Source organism: Suricata suricatta, chromosome 10, assembly GCF_006229205.1.
Source record: "Suricata suricatta isolate VVHF042 chromosome 10, meerkat_22Aug2017_6uvM2_HiC, whole genome shotgun sequence".
In the NCBI taxonomy this organism is placed as follows: Eukaryota; Metazoa; Chordata; class Mammalia; order Carnivora; family Herpestidae; genus Suricata; species Suricata suricatta.
This window is the reverse complement of record NC_043709.1, coordinates 63,047,083-63,071,350: the sequence shown is the minus strand read 5'-3', so window position 1 is coordinate 63,071,350 and position 24,268 is coordinate 63,047,083. Positions and strand designations below refer to the sequence as shown.

At 43.7% G+C, this 24,268-nt stretch overlaps 1 protein-coding gene across 4 annotated transcripts in view; it reads left to right on the top strand.

Moving 5' to 3' along the window:
* Positions 1-3,071: 3,071 nt before the first annotated feature.
* Positions 3,072-24,268, top strand: part of DIP2B (disco interacting protein 2 homolog B) — a 224,119-nt gene continuing 202,922 nt past the window's right edge. For all 4 annotated transcript variants that reach the window (XM_029954849.1, XM_029954847.1, XM_029954848.1 and 1 more), the window contains exon 1: positions 3,072-3,305. In XM_029954849.1, coding sequence (XP_029810709.1) covers positions 3,206-3,305 — 100 coding nt within the window. In that variant the 5' untranslated portion in view covers positions 3,072-3,205. The remainder of the gene's footprint in view (positions 3,306-24,268) is intronic.

The following is a 24,268-nucleotide window of genomic DNA, read 5'->3' as shown; positions in this document are numbered from 1 at the left end:
AGTCCGATGTGGGGCTCGAACTCATAAATTCTGAGATCATGACCTGAGCCAAAACCACTCAGCAGACTGAGCCATGCAGGTGCCCCTATTTATTTATTTTGAGAGACAGGGAGAGAGAGAGAGAGAGAGAGGGAGAGAGAGGGGGGAGAGAGGGGGGAGAGAGAGCGGGGGGAGAGAGATTCTCAAGCAGGCTCAGCACTGTCAGCACAGAGCCCTATGTGAGGCTCGATCCCATGAACCATCAGATCATGACCTGAGCAGAAATAGAGAGTTGGACACTTAACCAACCCAGGCCCCCAGGGAATACCACCATTAATGTAATCCTCCCTGCTAGGCTTATTGTGTTCATTACTAAATTTACCTCCATCTGACAAAGACTGTCTAATGAAAGGTCTTGAGGTTCTTCAGGCATCTGGAGCCACACTCTTTTCAATTTAGTCACCTTTTAAATCTCCCATGTTCTTGCTTCTGTTTATTCTAGCCTTACCTTGGGAGGTCTTGGCTTTCCTAGGCCAGCAAAGCTCCACTCTCTCATCCATGTCAGTTTGGATTGCAGCCAGGAAACTTCTTAGCAAAGACAAACTTACCAACCTGTCCTCCACTGGGACATCTGAGACCATTTTTCTTTTGTATAAATTTACTGAAAGCCACACCAACTTACTCCCCAAATCTTAAATTTTTCCAATTATTTCCCCAGCAAAACAGCCCCAATCTACATGTGATGTAGCATAATAGCTTACTAGACATTTTGCAACCGCACTCAGTCATTTCACATTTTGCTCACTTGTAATACTCCATTTTTTGTTTTATTTTTATTTGTTTATTTATTTATTATTATTTTTTGAGAGAGACAGAGTCAGAGAGAGCAAGTCCGAGTGGGGTGGCAGAGGAGCAAGGGAGAACGAGAATCTTAAGCAGCCTCCACACCCAGCGCAGAGCCTGATGTGGGACTTGATCTCACGACCTTGGGACCATGACCTGCGCTGAAACCAAGAGTCAGATGCTTAACCTACTGAACCACCCAGGTGCCCCATAATACTCCATTTTTTGGTAATAAATTGAGCATCACATAGGAAGCTTTTGGCTGTAAACAGCAGACACAATCAACTAAAACAGGTTTAAGCCTGTTTTCTCATGTAAGGAGAAGCCTGATATAGGCGGTTCCAGAATTTGTTATCTTAGCAGATCAATTCTGTCAAGTTCTAGGTGATGTCTCTTTCCTTCTCTTAGCTTTCCTCTTACGGTTGCAGGATGACTGCTGGTTCCCTAAACCGGACAACGCCCAAAGACAGGACGGAAGTGAAGGGGCATTTTCTCCTTGTGCATCTCTCTCATCAAGAAGGAGAATCCTCCACAGATGTTCACCCTCCAGTAGTTCCTCCAGTGGATCATGCACGCGCCAAGGAGCGCAGAAGAGTGTGTAGGTAGCATATTCAGCCTCAATAGGGTTGGTGTGGTCTAGTGACAAGGAACGGGGGGAGTGACGGGTATTGGGAGGGTAAACAAGAACACCTGTAAGATCTTGTGGTATTCGATCGTATAACAAACCAGCCCAAGCTTAGAGGCATAAAAGGATAACCATTTTATTATGTTCGCTGAAATCTGGGCAGGGCACGACAGGGATGGGCTGTTTGCTCCACATTGTTTGGGATCTCAGAGGCGAAGACTCAAATGTCTGGGGGCTGGAGTCATCTGGGGGCTTCTTTGCGTCGGGTTATGATGAAGATAAGGCTGGGGTGAGCTGGGGAGATTGGGCAGAGCACTTACCTGGTCTCCCACGTGGACAGCTCCCTGCACGGCTACTGGATTCTCAGAGAGCCCTGGGAGGCAGGATCTTCAGAGCCGTTCTCTGGAGAGGGACAATTCCAAGAGAGCCAGGGGAAGCTGCATGACCTTCTAGAACCTACCCTCACAATTTACATAGTACCACTTGTGCCAAATTCTATTGGTCAAAACTGTCAAAAGCGCATTAAGATTTAGGGGAGCGAACATGGACCTCATTTTTTGATGGGAGGAATGTCAACAAATTTGCAGACCTAAAAAATTCGCAACAGTCCTGTGTAAACCAGAGGACACACACTTAATTCCTAAGATTCTCCTAACACTGCTGCAGTTAATCAGACATTTCAGTCTATCCCTCAATCAAGCACAATGTCACATTTTCTTTTTTCAAGCTGAAATTTTTTTCTGAACCAAAAAATAATTTTCCCTTCAGCCCATAAATGGTATAATACTGTCTAGAACCTCTGAGTGAATAGATGGTGAGGCCTTTTCTCTCAAAAGACCAATTTTGGATCAGTATAAAAGGGGCTGAAATCTCTCAAATTGTGAAGGGGAGCTTTGGCATTAAAAAAAAAAACTATGTAAAAAGAGCATGAATAAATGACTATTAAAAGATCTGCCCTGGTATATCCAGGTAAAAATACACAAATGTTTGGATCCTCCTCATATTGAATGAAATATTAATATTTTTTGAACATCTATTAAGTCAAACATTGAAGACGTTAAAAAGATAAAGACTAAGTTCCCCACTTGCAAGTAGTTAGAATTCAAGGTAGGAGGAAGGAGATTCTCCATCGATTGCCTTAAATGCCAGAACTTAAATAGAAACCAAGAGCTCCCGTGAAGTGGGACTGGGAAGCCCCAGTAAAAGAAGAGGCCTGTGATACAATTAAAAAAAAAAAATCATTTATCGGTCAAAAAAAAAAAAAGTGGCCTGAGTACTGGTCCTCTAAAATGAGTAGATATCAATCAGGAGGAAACGGAGGAGAGGACAAGACAAAGCCACACACGACTAAGAGAAGTGGAAAAAGTGAGGTTTGGGTCCCCTGAAAACTTGCTTATGAGCTCGTAGAAGGTAAACGCAACTTGTGTCCACGCTGCCATCAACACCTCGACCTCATTTCTCCTAGGAGAGTTCCGGGTGGCGGACTTGGGCTCGTCGTTTTAGCAGATTCCCAGTAGAGGGCGCCATAAGCTCGCAAGTCCTCAGGACGCTTGGCCTGCGGGGCGGTGCGTCCTCGGCCCGGGGGCGGGGACACCGCGCTCACGTGACTTTTGCTCATGGCGGCGGCGGCGGCGGCGGCGGCAGCGGCGGAGCTCGGCGGCCGGAGCCGGATCCTGTAGCCCGGGTGTGGGCCCGCGTCAGTCCGTCCCTCCTTCGGCCCCCTCTCTTGTCTTCCGGAGTGTGGCTGGTGGAGCCCGGATGGCGGAGCGAGGCCTGGAGCCCGCGCCGGCCGCGGTGGCGGCGCTGCCGCCCGAAGTGCGGGCGCAGCTGGCGGAGCTGGAGCTGGAGCTCTCGGAGGGTAGGAGCCGGGCGGGGGAGCGAGCGCCCGGGCGCCGCTGCGGATCGCGGCGACAGGGAGAGCAGGTCCCCGCCGCGCGCCCTGCCGGCCGTGCGGGCGAGACGGGAGGAGGGTGCCGGAAATCTGGCCCGTGCTCTGAAGGGTCGTCTTCCCTGCTCTCGCACCCCATGAAGTGGGTTTCCCGTGGCGTTCATTGTGTTCTCTGGGAAGGGGTTAAGCAGGGGCTCGGGGGAGAAGTCCTCCCCGGGCCCGGGCTGTTTCTGCACTCTCTGCCCCTCAAAACCCGAGACAAAGCTGCGCCCTCCCGCTTCTGCCCGGGCGCCTGGGCACGGTTGGGGGGGGTCGGTGAGGCTGAGAGCAGGGTGGCTGACAGCTTTCGCCTGTCCTCTACCCTTTTCGAAGGGAGGGCCCCACGCCTGTTTCAGCTGCCCTCCCCCCCTCCAGAAAAAGAGAAAGATACATGGGAAATCCGCAGCATTTCTTCTTCCTCCTTCGTTAACAATGCGAAATGCCTCCCCAGTGACAGGAGTGAGCTAGGAGCCGGGTGGGCCATTGAGGGTCCGGTAGGGAGATTAGAAGCAGCGATATTAACCCAGAGAGAGACCCACTGTGCTGTTTTCAGACCACCTTTGTCATAAGGGTTCCCCCCAACCCCCGTGCCTCTATTCGGGGTGAATTTTCCGAATCTGATCACCTTTTGGAGTCTTTGAAGAGAGAAGGAGGGTGACTACCGGTTACATGCAAATCCTGGCCCGCACCCTGTTTCTCTTGACAATGGATTGGTACAGGCAGGGTTGGATTTATTTTGAGAATTAAAAGGATGGAATAAATCGAGCCACTGTTACTAGAGAGAGAAGTCCCTTGGACAACAATGAGAGAAATGTTGCTCTGTTGTGGGCATGTGATCAGGCTTCTTGTGCAGTTGTGATCAGTTCTCCATAAAGTTCCTGTTTTTATCAGGGGCTGACTCTGAGACAAAAGCAGCATTTTCTGCAGGCTTGCCGGCCGTACTGTGGTGGTGTCCTCAGAGTTGCATATTCTTACTGAGTTCCTTGCCCAAGGCCCTCTTTGCTGGCATTTTTCAAGTGGATTAAATATTGTGGATTTGGAAGAGACGAATGTGACAAGTTCCCAGGAGAGCTGGGACTTTTTTGTTTACTTACCAAGGCCTTCTCTCCTCCATGCCCCCAAGCCTTTACAGTGAAACACCAGAAGTGGATTGGAGTGTTAGAAATCCTGTTGAGCATACGAGGAAATAATCATTTTTAATAACCCTGTTAGGTTTTCCCAATATATAGGGAGGTGCTGCTTTCATGTGCACTTAATTGCCAACGAATTATTTTTCAATTAATGAGATGGGAGGTTGTTGTGTGTTTTGTTTTGTTTTGTTTTGCCCAGCCCCAGAATCCGTGGTGGTGGATGAGTTGGTTTCTGTGACGTATTTAGAGCCTTACCATCGGTTCTGCCTCTCCAGATAACCTCATTCTTCTTCTATCCTAAAATATTATCATTAAATCTATAATGATTCCCATTCAAATCTGACTTTTAAAACAGTTCACTTCATAGTGATCAGCTATATTTGATTGGCCAGCAAAGAGAGAGCTTTGGCTGGATGTTTGTGTCAGAATGAGATTAAAAATAGGAGTTGATTGCCTTCACACTGAGGGAAATCCTGGAAGCGCCTTCTTGGTATATCGGCTTCCAGCTGATTATTGTTTACTTCTCCGAATGTTTCTAGAAATGATGCCGAGGAACTGTTTCTAGGACTAACACTGATGAGCTCACCTTTCTCTGGTTTAGAAAGGTGTCAGACTCCTGCAGACGGGATGTCAGGGCATTGTTAAGGACAAGTGCCTGGCTTACTTTCTCCTGAGGGATTGCTTTGGTTGACACACACTTAGTTTGAGTTAGTTTCTTAGAGATTTGTACTACGTTGTCTCTTTTAGCTGTGGACAACTGGGGAAATAGTGGAAAAATCCGGGCCTGCAGTGTCAGCATCTTGGCCATCTGTCTTTTTCTGTTGCTTAAAAATAAAGTGCAGAGGATGCTTGACTGGAGAAATAGGTAGACGTATTTTAGGGATTCAGGTGAAGTTAAAACAACCCACCATCCCCCAGACCTATAGCATGGGGTGTATTATTTGTGATGTCTCTAGTACATTTTGAATGAATCTTGCCTGTTTGTTTATTGTACATTTTCTCTGCAGCTGCTGCTCTGACAAAAGTGTTGTTTTTTTTTTTTTCTTTTGGAAAAAAAATGTGCTTTTAACTGTGTATCATGTGTTGTTGGCTTTGGGGCACTCATTCCTTGATTTTCTTCTTTTTTCATTTTTATTTTTTTGTAACGTTCAGGCCGTAGATGGTCCTAATTATAGTGATAGCCTGAGCTGTATACGGTGAAAGAAATTTCTTTGTGCTTGTCTGTTTTTTTGGAAGAAATGTCTTTGTGCTTGTCTGTATTTTGGGCCGCAGGCTTTGGTCATGAGCTCAGCCAGCTCTGGGCCGAAATGCAGTTTGTGCCTCTGTGGGCTGTCTGCCGCAGAGCGCGTCGCAGAGCCGGGGCTGTGTCTGGTGCTTCAGGCAGGTCACCGTGGACTTAGCGGGGACGGCTCCTGGAGAATCACTTAAAGTTGAAGTTACAGATAATCATGAGCTTCTCTGGAGATGAACTGAGATAGGTTGGCGGTTTCTGCAGGTGTTCCCATGCTGGGTATTTTCTTCATGATCCACATATGTTATTGTTACTGTTATAGCTATTATATGTTTGGCAGTACACCCTGTTGTCTGAACTTTATTCACATGTTTTACTCGCGTGTGTGCCTCTAAGATAACACTAATGATGCGATTTCTTTGTTTAAATCTGTCCTACACTGCCCTGTATTTGCATAGTGCTCTTCCACATTATGTCACCTGGCCTTTGCTACAGCTCGGGTGATTAGGTGGTGGTAGATGTTATTACCACCTCTCTCCCCTCTTCTTTCCCTTCCTTCTTTCTTTTCACTTGGTTCTCACAGAAGGAAAAACTTCCGAAAGGTTAAGAGGTTAAGTGTTTTGTCTAAAGTTGCTCATGTGATAAGTGCCATTATCCTAAGCTGCCATGTAATTATGGCATCTGTTACCATCGGATGATTTAAATATCTTTACTGTTAGGGCACATGCTGTCAGCTCTCAGTTTTACCCTAAGGAAATGCTATGTAACATTCTGTGCCCGAATTCTAAGTAGTCCCCTTGATTCTCTTTCTGAAATCCCTTCCAAATCTATCATTCACTTATTTGCTTCAACAGACAATTATTTTGTGTCTACTATGTGCTAGGGATGCAGAGGTGAGCACCTGATGTGTCAGCTTTCAAAGGCTGGTAGGAAATCACTTTAACTACCAACCAAACAACACAAGAGACCACGATAGAGTTTTGTACAGAGCTGCCTTCTAAGAAAAGAGGAAGCTATCTGCTTTGTCGTTGTGAAAAAGAAACAGCAGAGAACTCTAAATATAAGATTGGATTGTGCGTCGAGACGGCCGTGATTTAGCTTGTGTAGTTCAGTCATAAGTGTGAAGGGAAGAAAGATATAGATCCCAAACTTCTGTGGCTTGTCAGCGGGAGCTCGAGTCTTTCAGGGTCCAAAGATGCCAGTTGGGAAGGTATTTAAGACAGACAACACTGGAAGAACTCCTGCCTTTTGTGATTTGAACGCTTCTCTGAGCACAAACACAACAAATACAGTCACATCCTCCCTTCTCCTATTCCATCACTTCCATCAGTGATCTCGGCAGTCCTTAAAACGTGGGATAGGGCTCATGTTGAAGGTGGAGAGGTAAGAGAGGGCTCCTTGCTAGGAGGTGAAGGGAATCCTCTTTAGGAGTGGGGAGTGGAGGAGGGAAAGGAGAAGATGCTGGCCAGAGATCATATGTCACAAGTGGGCAAGTAAAATTAAGGAATCAGGAAACTGGGGAGTCTCTTATTTTATCTTATTTTACATAGCACAGTTGTGAATTCATAGGATATCCGTTTATCAGAAAATTATGTCTAAGCAGTTGTCCTACCTGACTCAGAGTATTAGGAAAAACAAGGGTGTGGATTTTTAAAGAACCCAGGCCGAGCATTGTCTAAGTGGTCTCCCCCAAACTTGCATGTACATATTTTTGGTGGGCTACGTTCATCTTACGCTGGAACTCATCTTTAGGAATTGCATCAGAGCCCGTGGCACATTCCTTTGAAAATCCTCGTGGTGACAGCTTTTCTTTGAGAGTGGAGTCTCTATAGGTTACTTGGAGTCAAGTAGAGAAAAGCAGGTGATGTTCTTTTAGAGTCCAAACTAGTTGTGATCGAAAAAATCGGAGCGATTGTAAACTGACTTGAGTTGTGACTGTCAAAAAAGTAGAATGCTGTAAACTGGTTTTGAAGACAGTTCCAGAAGACAAGAGACAGTTTGGTTGGTAGAGTCACCTACCATTGTGCTTGTTTGGACACCTTTGTTTTGTGTATTATGAAAAATTACTCTTCCTTGACGGCCCCATAGCATCGAGCTTGATTTTTGAGAGAAATCATTAACCCTTCACTCTCAGTCCAGCCCCTGGTGGCTGCTTAGCACTTGTGTGAGGATTAGCACCTCAGGGGTGAAAGGTCAGATGGCCGGCTAAGGCTAAAACGGGCCTCACACTATATTTGTATCCCGATTAGTACATTTCTCCACGGTCCTCTCTCAGGAATGCTCTTTGCAGCGCTCCTTTCTGCTTGCCTGCCCAATATATTTTCTAATTATTTCAGTTGCTTTTCATTTCACCTCACTGTAAGCTCCAGAGGTCATTCATCTCTTAAACTTCTTTAATTCCACCCCCCCCAATTTCTTTCTTGTACTGTTTTCAGGAGTGCAATAAATTTTTGGTCACTTCACTTTGATTTGAAATGAGACATAGAGTCCTTGTCTCGGGGACTTGACTTTGGTCTGAGGCACACGGCTGCGTAATCATTTGAGAAGCACAGATTTGGGCATCTGGTGGGCCTAGGTCCAACCCCTGGCCTTCACTTACTAGCTCTGACCTTGGGCAGACTTTCACCCCTCCCTCATTTTCGTTGTCTCCGGTTCTTAATGGAATGATGGTCTCATTGGAGTTGGAAGGTTTAACATGAGCGGACTGTAATGTGTGGTGTGCCGTGTCACGTGGTATGTGTGATCTTTATTGTTTCTGGTAGTGAGTGGATGCATAGTGACTTGGCTGTTTTTTATATCATGTGTTACTTAGCAGAATATGGTTCTATAGGAAGTGACGAATGGAATCAGTTTGTACATGTATTTTTTTAAAGACCTCACTCCACCGTCTGTTGCTCCTGTCGGCACCCTCAACACATATTGGGTCACTGCAGGCAGTTGACGGGAGCAGAAAAGAGTAGCTGGTCTGTTTCACACAGACATCTGGTGTGTGTACATTTCCAAGTCTGTAGGTTGTGGCACATGGCTTTGAAATTTAAGCGTGGTTTCTGAGACTCAAGCATCTACCAGCTATGAAAAGGCACATGTCGGTCTCAGGACCTTCAAATAGTTTTTGTCTCTTCCTTTTCTTAGACTTCCGTTTGTCTTTAGTGAACACAATCTTTCAGTTCCTCCTTTAAAAGATTTCTTGGTCCTCTTTTCTTTTGAGTTGTGTTTACCACCAGCCTTGTCTAGTCCTCTATCTTTAGACTTGAGAGAGTCTGATTGTTGTCTCCCTTCAGCTCTAGACTGATCCTTTGTCTTTTAAAGATACTGCTTTTATCTAAAGGCTTTTCTCTCTCATTTCTTTAAATTCTAAGCTTCCTAAAAGGCAGGATCGTCTCCTATATCCTCTATTCCTAGAGTCTAAGGTAGGGCAATTGTACACATCAAGTAGTCCCATCTCTTTTGGTAATTGATCATAGCGTAGAGGTATAAGTGAGAGTTTTTCATATCTATGTGTTTAAAGAAAAAAATTTTTAATGTTTCTTTATTTTTGAGACAGACAGACGCGCGCGCGCGCACACACATACACACACACACACACACACAGAGTATGAGTGGGGGAGGGGCAGAGAGAGGGGAAAGAGACATAGAATCAGAAAGCAGGCTCCAAGCTCTGATCTGTCAGCACAGAGCTCAACGTAGTGCTTGAACTCATGAGCTGAGAGATCATGACCTGAGTTGAAGTCAGATGCTGAACCGACTGAGCCCCTTGGGTGCCCCACGTCTTTGTGTTTGTAATGAGCAGTTTGCTTTCCCATGTGGGTCCTCGTCCATGAACAAGATCACTTCAGAAAGGCCATTTCTTTGAAATTCCATTGCCAGTTTCTTTGGATTCACGAGTGGCTTCAGTGGACCTGGAATTGGTGAAATCGTGTGTAGAATTGCGAGTGTGAGTGCTTATGTATCTTTTTGTGGAGCAGAGTTTATAGCTTCCCTCAGTTTCTTCAAGGGGACCATGAAGCAGAGTTAAGAACTGTTCTTATTGGGGCACCTGGGTGGCTCAGTCAGTTAAGCATCTGACTCTTGATTTCAGCTCAGGTCATGATCTTGTGGTTCATGAGGTTGAGCCCCATGGCAGGCTCCCCAGTGTGCTTGGGATTCTCTCTCCCTCTCTCTCTGCCCCTCCCCCCTCTCAAAATTAATTAATAAACTTAAAAGAAGAAAAGAACCATTCTTACTAGCTTGTGAGGAAAGCCAGACTCTCTCCACTTCCCTTCTCTATACTCAAAGCCTTATCTGTATCAGTTCCCACCCTATGCCCTTTCCTTCTTTTCTCAGAGGACGAAACATCCCCTTTTCTGTTCTACTGTGTATCCCTCCGACCGTATTCTCAGTCCCATCCCTCCTCCTCTGTGATCTTGGCAGCTTACTTCATTGATTGATCCATTCATTCATAGTCTTCATTCATAGTCTTTTTGTCTTTGTCTCTTTCTGTCATCTTCAGTCTCTCCCTTAACACTTGGCTCTCAATTCCTTCCCTTCAGCCTATAAATATGCTGAAATTTCTTCCAGTTTAAAAAAAGCAGCTTCCCACAGTCTTGTATTGGAGCTGCTTACTCTTATGGGCAAGCATGCTCTCCTTCTCATAGCTCCTAGAAGGTGTGGCTTACTTTCCTCTCCTTTCTTTGTTTCCATTGCTCATTCCTTCTTCCATTGCTTCTGCTTATCAAACCTCTGAAACAACCGTCTCCAAGGCCACCAATGACTTCTAATTTCAGACTGAAAAGTACCTGCTGGATATAGTATCTTTCCCTGCAGCATTCGATATGGTGAACAGTTATCCTTATAAAACTCTCTCCTTCCTTAGCTTTTACAGCATCATTTCCTTCCGGCTCCCTAACTGTTCCTCCTTATGCTCTCTCTTGAGCTTCTTTTTCTCTCATCCGTGTGATATGGGTGTTCCTGCTATCAGTCATTAGCCTTCATCTCACTTTACATAAACTTGCTGAGTAATCTCATCCATGCAGGGCTTGAGCTCTCTTGGCCGTGAGCTGGTTCTCTGTCTGGTCTGTGTCTCTAGGCCTGCCCCGAGCCCTCTGCTCCAACGTCCCACTGCTTCTCCCAGACAGCTGTGTCCAAAACTGCACTCCTTAGTTCAGCCTGCTCCACAAAACCCTGCTTCAGAATGTCCACTTACTCAGGTCAGAAATTCGGGGGTCATCCTTAACTTCTGATGGATCACTGAGCCCTGTCAATTCTTGTTCCTCCCCTCCAGCACCTCGTTTTGGTCTTTGTTCGGGCACTTACCGCGTCCTGCCGAGACTGGTTATGGTAGTCTTGTGGCTCTTTCTCCTGCCTCCAGTCCCTTTTCCCTCCAGTCCATCTTTCTCTATTCTGTGATGGATGATCATTCTGAAACACAGATCTAATCATGTCCCCTTCCCTGTTTGAGATTTTTTTCATTGGTTTGACCCATCCAAAGGATAAAATCCAAGCATCCTTTGTGTCTTTTTCTTTTTACATTTTTATTTGTTTTTGAGAGATAGAGTGAGACAGCGTGTGAGTGAGGAGGGGCAGAAAGGAGGAAACATAGAATCTGAAACAGGCTCCAGGCTCTGAGCAGGCGTTCAGCATACAGCCTGATGTGGGGCTCAAACCCACAAACCGTGAGATCATGACCTGAGCCAAAGTTGGACACTTAACCAACCAAGCCACCCCGGCGCCCCCCAAGCATCCTTTGTGTACCAAGACCTGCTTGCCTTTGTAGCCTCATTTCCTGCACCTCTCATGATTTTCTCCCCTCTGCAGCCATGCTGCTTGAGCTATCCTGAATGCACTGTGTTTTTTCACTTCCATGCCTTTGTACACCTTCCTTTTCTCTGAGAAATGCCCACTCTGGCATGTTCTTCCTCTTTTTGTGCCTAGTTTACTTCATTTCCACTCAGTTTCCTATAAGAAGCCAGCTTTTCCTAAGCTCTCTTAAGAAGTTAGGATCTCTCTGTAAGTCGCCAATTATCAAGTGCTTATTATGTAACAGGCCTTGTGCTTAGCTCTTTCTATACCTTCTCTGGCCGGCAAGTAGGTGCTGAATAAATAACTCCTCTTATCATAATGAGAGAACTGAGCCAGCAAAAAGCACCTGAAATGGAGAGGAATACACCAGACCTAGTCTTTCCCTTTCTTGCTACCAGTGACAGTATCATTTTGAAACAAATGGCAAAGAGATCAGAACAGTGGACTTAACGGGGCACCTGGGTGGCTCAGTCGATTGAGTGTCTGACTTTGGCTCAGGTCATGATCTCACAGTTGGTGAGTTCGAGCCCCATGTCGGGCTCTGTGCTAACAGTTAAAAGCCTGGAGCCTGCTTTGGATTCTGTATTTGCCTTTCTCTCTGCCCCTCCCCTGCTCATGCTCTGTCTCTCTCACTCTCAAAAATGAATAAACGTAAAAAAACAGTGGACTCAACAGTCATTTAGAATTGGGTTAGGTTCTGTGTTTGCCATTTACTCTGTGATTTCAGGCAGGTCTTGGAAATGTGCTTCTAATCTAACAACTGCTGAAGATAGGTGTGTGATTTCTGTTTTGTAGAGACTTGTTAAAGAACGTGAAGCTTGAGAGTACAGTGTGCTGGGTGGAAACCCAAGTCTGCTTGGCTCCAGACTCCACGAGTTTCCACACTGCCATCTGCCTCTGCCTCTTTGAAGCATGTTTCAAGTTGTTTAGGCAAAATCCTTTTCCATCCTAACTGTTGGGTCCTAGTTTTCTTAGGATACATCTTCTGTCTTTGGAGTTTTGGAGGTGGGGCTCCCTGGAGGGGAAAGAATGGGAATGTGCTGTCCTGTTTTCAGATAAGAGATGTGAAATTAATTTTTCTTCCTTGAATTGAGATGATGATTATGATGAGAAGCTGAAAGGGGGAAATGCAAGAAGAAAATATTTTGGACACTACATAGGACAGTCCTAAGTGAAGATCCATGGGTCTGGTGTCTTTGAATGGTCCTTGGTTTGCACTGATCTTGAGCTTCTGGACTGTCGAGAGGATTGTGGTTACATTCTGGTTCAGAAAGAGTTTTTAGTTTGTTTCTTAGGATATTTAATATTCAAATTTAAAATCAATATATAAATTAATGTAGATATTTCTGTGACATGTACTTTATTTTTTTTTGAGAGAGCGCATGTGTATGTGCAGTGGAGGGACAGAGAAGAGGGAGAGAGAGAATCTTAGGCAGGCTCCTGCCTAGTACAGAGTGCAACTCGGGGCTTGATCCCATGACCTTGAGATCATGACCTGAGCCAAAATCAAGAGTTGGATGCTTAACGGACTGAGCCACCCAGGCGACCCTGTAAATGACGTGTACTTTAATTGATTATTTTCTTAGAATTATTTCTTGTCTTGTGAAGGAATAGTGCTCTAACATCTTTTTATTCTTAGAGGATTATTGCTTTTATGGACAAATTAAAGCATCTTTAAGGTTTTTTCTTTCCTTCTTTTTCTCTCTCTCTCTGTCCTTTTTTTTTCGAAGAACCTCGGATTCTGTTGTTTCAAGTTATCCGCAGCCTGGAACTTGTGGGTTGTAACTCAGGTCAGGCATGCAGGCGTTACAGTGCCGATCAGTCTTGTCACTGACTCTCCTTTTAAAAAATCAGCCCAGCAGGAATTATTAGGTAGAAGCTCTGATATAGTCTCTTGTTTAGTTAATCTGTGGCTGAGGCAAACAGGCTGTCTTACATTTTTTTTTTATTGAGGTAAGATTGCCATACAACATTATATGAGTTTCAAGTATACAGCATAGCACTTGGATATTTGTGTATATTGTAAACTGATCACCATAATAACTATAATAATTTTCATCACCGTATGTAGTTACAAAACATTTTTTTTCTGTCTCAAAATTTTAAAGATCTGCCATTCTTCCTTTTTGGATTTTTCTCTGGTCTGGAGAAACTTTCATTTTTAATTTGAACATGTAGAAAAAGCATTGATAAGAGTTTTTCTCCCATCATTCTTTGCTTGTTTTTCTTCAAGGACCAAGGGAAGTACTGGAAGATGAACTTCCTGTTTAAAAAACCAACTTCCTCATTTGTTGGTTCTCTGAGCTCTGATTGCTAACATTCCCCTGTATGATAGCTATTTTTCAGATGATCTCAAATGTATGAAGTTATTTGCATACATAGTCTCACCTCCCTTTGTAAGTTGTTTGAGGACAGTGTGTAACATCCTTCAGCATAAGTGCTTTTCAGTACTTGTTCAACCAGTGAATGAGTCTAGACCCCGTCATCAACCTCCCTGTCTCTTCTTATTTTCTTACTGGTCTCCAGGTCTCTTCTATTATGGTCAGACTGGTTTCCTCACTCTTTTTCCTGACAGGTTCATTCTTTTTTTTCTGCTTTTGCAGTGACTCCTCTCTTTGTCAGGACTGCCTTCTTTCCTATTAAAATTTCCCCATATTCTAGGGTCTGGCTAATGTTCCCTTGGTCATAAAGCCAGCTGATTGCTTTAGTTCATATTAATCTCTTCTATTTTTAGACCATTGTATGCGGTAACAGAGTTCAGCACCTAACTGACCACTGTTATTTGTTTCAGTTATTTTTGCCTCCTCATTTGGACTTTTGTGAGTGTAATGCACTATTTTTTTTTTTTTTACATTTTGTGAGTGTAATGCAAGGTTTTCTACCATTTGAACTCAAAGTGCTCAACATCAGTATATCAGTAAAGGTGTATTATTGAATGAATTTATTTATAAGATCAATTGAGAGGATGAGAGATGCAAGCAAGGAAGGCCAGCCCCTCCTTTCAGGGAGCTTTCAATCTAGTAATTTCTCAACAAATAGCTGTCTGGGTTTAAAAAATATTAATATATTAATTTAAGTAATTGTCTTTTAAGGATGTAGAAGGATTTTTGTTTTCTGCTTGAGTGATAAGATAGCACTTAAATACGCCTGTTAGAAATGATTCCAGGAAGATGGCAGCTTGAGGACATCTTGACTGCCCACTTTTTTAAAACCCAGCTTAAATAAAATAACAATTACAGAGCTTAGAACGAGAATGCCAAGAGTTAGAGTAGGAACTTATGAAGGCAGAGGACTCAGAGACTAGATCTAGGAAACCTAAAATACATACAATAAAATTTTAGGAGAAATAAGTAATAGAAGAAAAATGCCCTGAAAAAAGATGGCAGATGAAAAAGACTGCAGATTTGAATGAGTGCACTGTGTTCCAGGCAAGACTGATGAGAGATGGCATAAACCTAGGCATCTCCTGATAGAATTCCTGAATTCAGTGATAAAGAAAAAGACATCCTGTGAGCTCCTAGATAGAAAGATGAAGTTAAAACAGCAACAACAACAAAACAGACAGATACCATATGTTTACACTCCATAGGTCCAACAGGAGAAAGCTAACGGAGGACCATGGGAAGGGGAAAGGGGGGGAAGAGTTGGGGAGAGGGAGTGAGGCAAATCTTGAGAGACTGTTGAATACTGAAAACAAACCAAGGGTTGAAGGGGAAGGGGGAGGAGAAGGGGTTGGTGGTATTGGAGGAGGAGGGCACTTGTGGGGAAGAGCACTGGGTGTTATATGGAAACCAATTTGACAATAAACTATTAAAAACAACAACAACAAAAACCCAGACCATTCTCATTTGTAATACTGCAATTTTGATGATGGTGTAAGAAACATCCATAGACTATTGAGAGAAGAGGTCTCTACTCTAAGAATCCTATATGCAGAATAGATATTATTCACCCTTTAGGGAAAAGAAAGCTCTGTGTGAGTGTGCAAAGATTCAGAGATGGTGTCACCCATAGGCTCTAGTCTAAGCAGTGTACCCTAATCAAACAGATAATGAGAAACAGAGACCCCAAGATGGGAAGAAACAGTGATGGACAATGGACTTTGAAATGTATGTATGTATATTATATTTACATAATCACATATATAGCAAGTGACAAAGAATGTGTACTATAAATGCTAATTAAAAATCTGAAATAGAAGAGACATATTACAGCAGAAAACCTGGTTGTCTGAATGAAATGGCCTAGAGGTGCCCAGGTGACTCAATCAGTTAAGCATCTGATTCTTGATTTTGGCTCAGGTCATGATTTCATGGTTGTAGGCTGGAGCCCTGCATCAAGCTCCATGCTTAGTGTGGAGCCTGCGTGGGATTCTCTCTCTCCCTCTCTCTCTGCCCCTTTCTCATGTTACATGTGTGCATTGCATGCACATGCTGTCTCTCTCAAATAAATAAACATAAAAAAAAAGAAATAGTCTTAATGATTTCAGCAAAACTCAGACATTGTGGGTCAGGCTAGTATGGGGATGGATAGGGAGTAATAGCATTCTTTGGTATCATTGGGATGTTGGCAGGGGAAATATGGGAATGAACTGCCTTGGTGAGAAGAAAAAGTCCTTGTAATAGTGTTAAAAAATTGTCAGATCCTTAGGGTAAATATCATAAGAAAGGCACAGGATCTATATGAAGGAAATTATAAAATCCAAGGATGGAAAAAAAAAAAGCAGGAGCTTTTAAAAAGCACTATCTGAAAAAAATGTACATTTATAACATACTCCCAGATGGGAGGACTAAATATATATAAAATTAATGGAAACCCATTACATCTTCAGTGGAGTCTTCTTTGGATGGTGGAGAATCAGATAACAATCTCAGTATGCATATAGTAGAATAAATGTTTTGGACTAGCCAAGCAGATTGAGAGACAAAATAGTGAGGCGGTCCTTGCTTTACCATGTATTAAAGCAGAGTCTAAAATTACTATGCTCTAAGCAGGATTGTATTAGCCTTTGAATAAAGATAAATGAACAGAATAAAATGCCCAAATCCTTATATATGTAGGAAAAATAATTATGAAAACATGAAAGTTTCATGAGCTTAGATCACTTGTCTTCTCAAATTCTCAAGTTAGAAAAGATCTTAAAATAAGTTGGCTAGGACCCCATAGGACATCAGAAATACTGAACTTCTTAAAAAAAATTTTTTTAAATGTTTATTTATCTCAGAGAGACAGAGCATGAGGAGGGGAAGGGCAGAGAGAGAGGGAGACACAGAACTAGAGCAGGGTCCAGGCTCTGAGCTATCAGCACAGAGCCTGACACGGGGCTTGAACTCAGGAACTGTGAGATCATGACCAGAACTGAAGTAGGATGTTCTACTGATTGAGCCACCCAGGCGCCCCAGATATACTGAGCTTCTTAATGTTCTATTTATGCTGCCAAGAGGAGCACACTGGACCCAGAAACAGCAGACCTTTCCTCTTGCAGTGTGTGTAGACCAGCTACAGACCTGTTTAATGTTGAGGCATCAGGCAGAAGAAAATTATTCAAAGGGTCCGTCTTAGTTTTCACAGAGCAGGCAGTGAAGGATAGATTTGGAGCTGAATAGCAATAAATTGAAAGTTGACATACCCTTGAGTCCCTTTTTCTTTCAGTTCAACTCTCCATATCTAGTTCCTCTGTAATTTTTTATTTTTTATTTTTTTGATGTTAATTTAGTTTTGAGAGAGAGACAGAGTGTGAGTGGGGGAGGGGCAGAGAGAGAGGGAGACACAGAATCTGAGCTGTCAGCACAGAGCCGGACGTGAGGCTGGAACCCACAAACCGTAAGAGCATGACCTGAGCTGAAGTCAGACAATGTACTGAGCCACCCAGATGCCTCAGTTTTTTGGTACCACCTTGAGAAGTATCCTTAGTCTGCCTCTCTCCAACACTGATCACTGCTAATCATTGCCTGGCCTGTTCATCTCTGGCTTTGCTAGCTCCTTCCTGGTATCCCTGCTGTCTTCTCTGTCACTGATTTCCCCATAGCAGCTACAGAGGGCTTTTTGTTTAATTGGTTATTTTTTTCCTAAAGTTTATTTATTTATTTCGAGAGAGAGAATGAGAAGGCGTGCATGCAAGTTGGGGAGGGGCAGAGAGAGGGAGAGAGAGAATCCCAAGCACGCTCTGTGCCGATAGCTCTATCCCATGTGAGGCTCTATCCCATGAACTGTGAGATCATGACTTAAGCTGAAATTGAGAGTTGGCCACTCAAGCGACCTAGCCACCCAGGCACCCCTACAGTGAACTTTTTAAACCACAGATTTGATCATGTTGCTTCCCTGCCCTAAGACCCTTTGATGACTTCTCTTTGCATTAAAATAAAATTCAAACTCCATTCCATGCTCTCTAAGGCCTGTACAGTCCCAACCCCTCATCTGTTGCTCTCCTCCACTGTGCTTCAGCTATGCTGGTGACTTCTCTCCTTCCTCTTCTCTTCCTTCTCTGCATTTTTTTTTACTTTTTCTCCCTCCCCCTGTTCCCTTTCCCTTTTATTTATTTAGCTGCTCTTTATTGTGGCCTACTGTGTGTCACACAGATACAGGCAATAGAGCAATGGTTACAATAACAAATATCCCTACCCTTAAGGGGCTTACACTGGAGGAATAGACAAAAATTAATAGGTAATCTCTTTTGCTTGTCAGATGGTAAACATTTCAAAGGAAATCAGTCATGAAGAGGGATAGAGAGTACCAGGGCTGGGTCAGTGGGTACAATTTAAAATAGGGTGGTCAGTGATGATCTCATCCTTTGATGGCATTTGAACAAAAACCCAAGGGGCAGTAAAGCTTTTTTCCTCTTCCTTGAATGCACCATGCTTGTCCCCACTTCAAAGCCTTGTTTTTTGCTTTGCTTCTGCTTGGAATGCAACTCTCCAAGCTGTGTGCTTGGCCAACAACTCTGCCTCCTTTCAGTCTCAGCTCAGAAGTTACCTTCTCAGAGATGCCCTCCCTGACCACCCAGTTCAGATGGGTAACTCCTCCCATTTCTCCCCATCACTTCTCTCTTGCTACTTTCCTTTTCTGTTTTAAATTTTCTAATTAATGCATACCACTATTTGGAATGATCTTGTTCCTGTGTTTGTTTGTTTGTTTATTATCTGATGCTTCCCTAGTAAAATGTTAGTTCTGTGGGAGCGGAGACCATGCTGTCTTGTTCCCCTGCTGGATGTCCAGGGTCTAGAATAGAAGACTCTCACTAGACACTTGTTCAGTGAACAGATGGATTTTGCAGGCAGAAGATTCCAACAGGATTCCTTAGATGGTATAGCTTTACAGGGTAAAGAAGTGTGGGCTCGGGCTCCAGGGCCTCTGGCAGGAAGGAAAGGGAGCCCGTGTGGGAACTGGTCAGGACTGGAACTCAGGGGCTCATGATGTTTCCTGGCATTTGGTTAGTCTCTGAAGTGAATTTGTTTTTCCTTTGCTTCCCTCACCTGTTTGTGCCCTCTGATTTTCCATGTGACTTTTGTAGTTGGGTGATGTGTCAAAACTTTCTATTTCATCAGCCTACGTGGCTACTTTGCTTATTCAGTTCAGCGGGTGTTTATTACAGACTACACAGCCCCACACCTGGTACAGTGCTTCATGAGCTCTGGAGCCATGCCGTGGAGCGCCTTGCGCCCTGCGTGGGGGATGCGCACCCCTTCTGTCTCACTATATTTTGCCCATGCAAACTTGATTCCCTTTTCCCTTTACCTTAACCAAAGGTATTACCCACATGATCTGATCTGAGGTGTAAGCTAATTGGGTGGGTTTTTCTGTAGACCAGATACTGTCAGCAACCCTCCTTTTGGTTTAACTGGTTGGTCCTGGTTGGGAAAAAGCTAAATATTTCATATGCCTGGTTTTCCTACATCTTTTCTTGGTCACATTACATCGTTTGCAAAACATTGGAAAACCAGGGGAGTGAGCTTTTTAACATGTGGTAAATTTTAGGCTTGTCAAACTAGATCAGGCCTTTGGTCAGTTTAACCTAGCATGTGCCAGCTAGATTCTGAGGACACTCATGAGCCACCCATAGTATGTCCAGCTGTACACAACACTTTTATCTTAGGTCCTACCAGTTGTTCTCAGGTGCCTGTTCGCATATCTATTCCCAAGATATAGTTCAAACACCAGCTTTATTGTAATTTGGCACATTGCATAAATACAGTAAAATCTCAGATATTCCATTTATTTATTATTCTGCCGTGAGCTTCTAGTTTATCTTTGTGGTTGAGAACTAGAGCTTGTGAAACATCTTAATAATGAAGATTATCCTATTTCAGTAACGACCGAAAGAAACATGAAAATGATTACCATGTTGAACAAACATGACTGAGGTGATTGTTGTTAATTAACAGAAGACCACCATTGTTGGAAGTAAATTCTTCAGAATCCTGAATTTGATTTGATCACTTTCTAAGTTTTCCTTGTAATTGTTCAAAGAAAGAGTTATTTGTTAGAAGAGGGGATTCTTTCACCCTCCCCCCCCACTTGTACTCAGTTTCAGTTGTCTCAGTTTTCTTACCTGTAAAATGTGGATAATAATAGTGTTTTACTTTATAGGATTTATGTGAGAACAAAATCAGTTAATACATAAGAGTATCATTATTACAACTGTGCCTGGCACCTGGTTAGCACTGTAAGTCTTTTATGTCACTGTGCTGCCGTTATTTTATATTCCCAAACTTCTGTCCTTCCAGCAGTGGTGGTCAGTGAAGACTCTCTGGATCGGGTGTATGAACCCAAATTTGGTTTCTAGCTTTATCTAAAACAGGATGGTAGTTAAAGCCGTGAGAATAGACGAGTTCACCCAGGAAAGAGGGTGTGGCATGAACAGAGAGTAGTATTTCAGACAGAACTCTAAGAAATGTTAACATGGGCAGAGGAAATGAAAACCTGTAAAGTCAAGGAGGAAGACGTGGCCGGAGGTTTAGCAGGAAACCTGGAGAAGGAGAATCAGGAGAGTTTGAGGTCAGAAAGACAAAAGAGGAAATGATTAAATGTTGCAAAGGCAAAAATGATAGGGATTATGATGGATTCATTGGATTTAGTCACCAGGTGGTTTATGAATTTGGTGAGAGTGATTTTAATGCGGTAATGTGGGAATCTAAAGCCAGATTATAATGGGCTGATAAATGAATGAATGAGAGGAAATAGAAGAATTTCAAAAACAAACAGCTCTCAGTAAATTTGACTGTTATCAGGAGGATGGTACATGACAGTAGTTTTTTTGGTAGTTATTTGTAGAGATAAGATGTTGTGAACAGCATCTTTATTGCCTTATAAATGCCTAAAGGATGCATGTGTAAGTACTGCAGGTGCATAGGCAAGGAGCATCAGGGTGCCTGTAGTATTCTGGGAAGGAGCGCCTGGAATAGTATCATTCGGGCTCAGAATTGACAGTTGAATAGGAGTTTGGTGTGCACGCAGACAAGGGAGAAGGATGCTTTAGGTTTTGAGAAAGGCATGGAGGGGGCACCTGTGTGGCTCAGTCGGTTAGGAATCTGACTTTGGCTCGGGTCATGAAGTCGTGGTTTGTGAGTTCGAGCCCCGCTTCGGGCTCTGTGCTGACAACTTAGAGCCTAGAGCCTGCTTCAGATTCTGTGTCTCCCTCTCTCTCTATCCCTCCCCCGCTCATTCTCTGTCCCTTAAAAAATAAATAAATGTTAAAAAAATTAAAAAGGGAAAGGCATGGATATGTGTTTAAGGAATGATGATGATTTAGTAACTGCTAGAGCATTGAGTGTAAGCTCAGCAGTCCAGAGAGCCTGGACAGGTGAGCAGGGCTGAGAGCATGGCAGGTGTGGGCCTTAGAATCTTAAGTGTTATCGTGTGGGTCCTTGCTTCGCAGTGGAGTTTGTGTGGCTGTCCAGGATGTACTCAAAGCTATATGGTACACATGGTACGTCTTCTTGGAGTAGACATTTAATTGGATTTGGGGGAAATTATTTCTGTATTAAAACATGAATATATTATGATGCAGAATAGAAAAGTTAAGATAAAATATAATTTTATATTTAAAAATGTAAAAATAATACATTTTCCTCTAGTGGCTGGCTTCTTCACGTTGTGCCTTGTGCCTCTTCTAGACCCTCCATCCCCCATCACTGTTCTTCAGGTGAAAGCGTTTATCCATCCATATAGGGGATGTGGAATCATTGAAGAATTGGCAGTGGCAGTGGTTGACTTCCGCATTTGGTAGCGATTGCCCTAGAGGACGATGGTTCAGGCTTCTGTATCATACAACCAACGGGCATTTTTCCCACTGAGTACAATGCAGAATAGTTCTAAATAGATAAGAACAGAGCAGGAGAACAAGACAGGACAGGGAAACTTCTAAGGAGGCCACTGAGCTAGTGGTCTCTGCAGTAGGATTAGGGAAGAGGGAACAAAAAGGTATTTGAGGAGGCGGAATTGATGAAACTAGCGTGGAAGAGGAGGACATATGATATGATAGCAGAACTGAGGTTGACTCCAAGGTTTCTGGTGTAGCATCTTGAGAGGAAGATGGCACGATTTTGTAATACAGAGAATAGAGGAAGAAGAAGAGTTCTGGCTACTGGAAGAGATAAATTTAGTGTTACTGAGTGGTCTCTGGGCCATGCAGGTGGAGAAGCAGGTGGTTGGCTATGTGCGTGTAACTCTTTGGAAAAGCCTGTCCTAAAGATACACATTCAGGATTCCCGAGTGGCCATCACCGACCATGGAAGCCGTGGGCGTGACTGAGGTGGTCCCAGGGGAGGACACTGAATGAGAAGAGACTAAATGTAGAGCTCTGGAAGTACCACCGTTTCAGGGGGAAGTTGAAGAATAGGAACCTGAGAAAAAGTGGCCAAAGAGGGAGAAGAATAAAGCGATAGGGAATTGGAAGAAGTGCCTATTGCTGCTGAGAATTTAACCAAGAGTGGACTGAGAAGTGCCATTGAAATTTGCAAGTAGAGGGGGTCATTGGTGACCTTTCCCTGAGCTGTTTTAATTGTGTTGTGGCAGGGGACTACAGACCTCTTGGGAATAGTACGATAAAGAATCCAAGGTGGAAGAGGAAATGGAATTAGAGGGAGGCAGTGTACCCTGCTCTTTCAGCCTGGGCTGTGTGAGGTGAAGGAGAGAAAGAATAGTAGCTTCGATGCTTCTATGTTTCTCTGTCTCCATACTAGAAAGCAGGTTGTGTGAGGAGAGGAATTTACTTTTACTTACCCCTTTATCTTTTATTTTCTTAAAATTTTTAATGTTTATGTATTTTTGAGAGACAGCAAGAGACAGAGAGTGAGCAGGGGAAGGGCAGAGAGAGAGAGAGAGAGAGAGGGAGACATAGAATCTGAAACAGGCTCCAGGCTCTGAGTTGTCAGCACAGAACCTGACGTGTGGCTCGAATTCACGAACTGGGGGATCATGACCTGGGCCAAAGTTGGTTGCTCAACCGACTGAACCACCCAGGCGCGCCTCATACATTTAGCTTGAGGCAGAAAAGAGCTTCTGGCACCTAGTAGGTGCTCAGTAAATATTTGATGGCTTTATTAATGAATTATGTTAAAAAGGGAGAGACTTAGCATGCTCATTGTGGGGGTGGGAAGGGTAGAGATCTTGGAGAGGAGAAACTGAAGGTGCAGACTGGAAAGGACTTGATGGAACGTGGTCTCCACGAGTCAGGCAAGTGACATCCCAAGCACTGCTGGGGTGGTTATCCAGGATACAGGAATGACTCCTGAAGAAACCGGAGGAAAGGAAAAAAGGCCGGGAACAGGGGCAGCTATTTATAGGTGGTGGAGGTGGAAGTTGGGGGAGTTCTCTCCTGATGGTCTTATGAGTATTCTCTGAGTTAAAAATAAATTAAGAATGAGTATCATGTATATATCCTTGGAAAACACTTTGTGAAGTCATACCAAAAAAAGCGGCTCGCACTCAAGCAGCTGTGCTTGTGTGGAGAGTCCTGGATATATAATTGAAGGCACACACGAGGTTGTAGTCAGTGACACAAAGGGTAGGTGAGTTAAGGATGTGCCAGGGAGCATGAGTAAGAGTGGGTGAGACAGAGGTCTCCAGTCTCCGACATAAATGTAGGGAGTGGCTGTGAGCTGAGAAGGGCATAAACACACCGGTGAGAGCCCCAGCTCATCGAGACCCACAAACAGCCGGAGGTTGTCCTTGGACTTTTAGGGAAGTCGAAAGGAAAGGCAGTGCATGCGGCTCGCCTTTTCCTCTGAGATAAAATGAAGAGAACTTGAGCCTTGAGTGAAGTAGAGTAACTCTTTGTTAACAAGTCCTTTGGTTCTAACCAGGCTGGTTTTCCAGTGATTTATTTCTGATTCATTTCACAGGAAACTGCTTTCCCAACTTTTGACAACCTGTTATCTAAAATGATTTGTCTGTTTAGAAGCAGAGGTAGTAGTGAGAAAGAGGATGTGACAGTGTCTCAGTGAGTCATAAGGAACAAGACATGACCATATTTGTTCACCTCATCAGGTTTTACCTAGAATTTATTTATTTTTTAATTTTTAAAAATTTTAAATTTATTTTTGATACAGAGAGAGACAGAGCATGAGAGGGGGAGGAGCAGAGAGAGAAGGAACACAGAACCGGAAGCAGGCTTCAGGATCTGAGCTGTCAGCACAGAGCCTCACGTGGGGCTCGAACCGACGAACGTGAGATCTGACCTGAGCTGAAGTCGAAGTCGGAGTATTAACCGACTGAGCCACCCAGGCGCCCCTAGAATTAGTTTAAAGAATATGAAA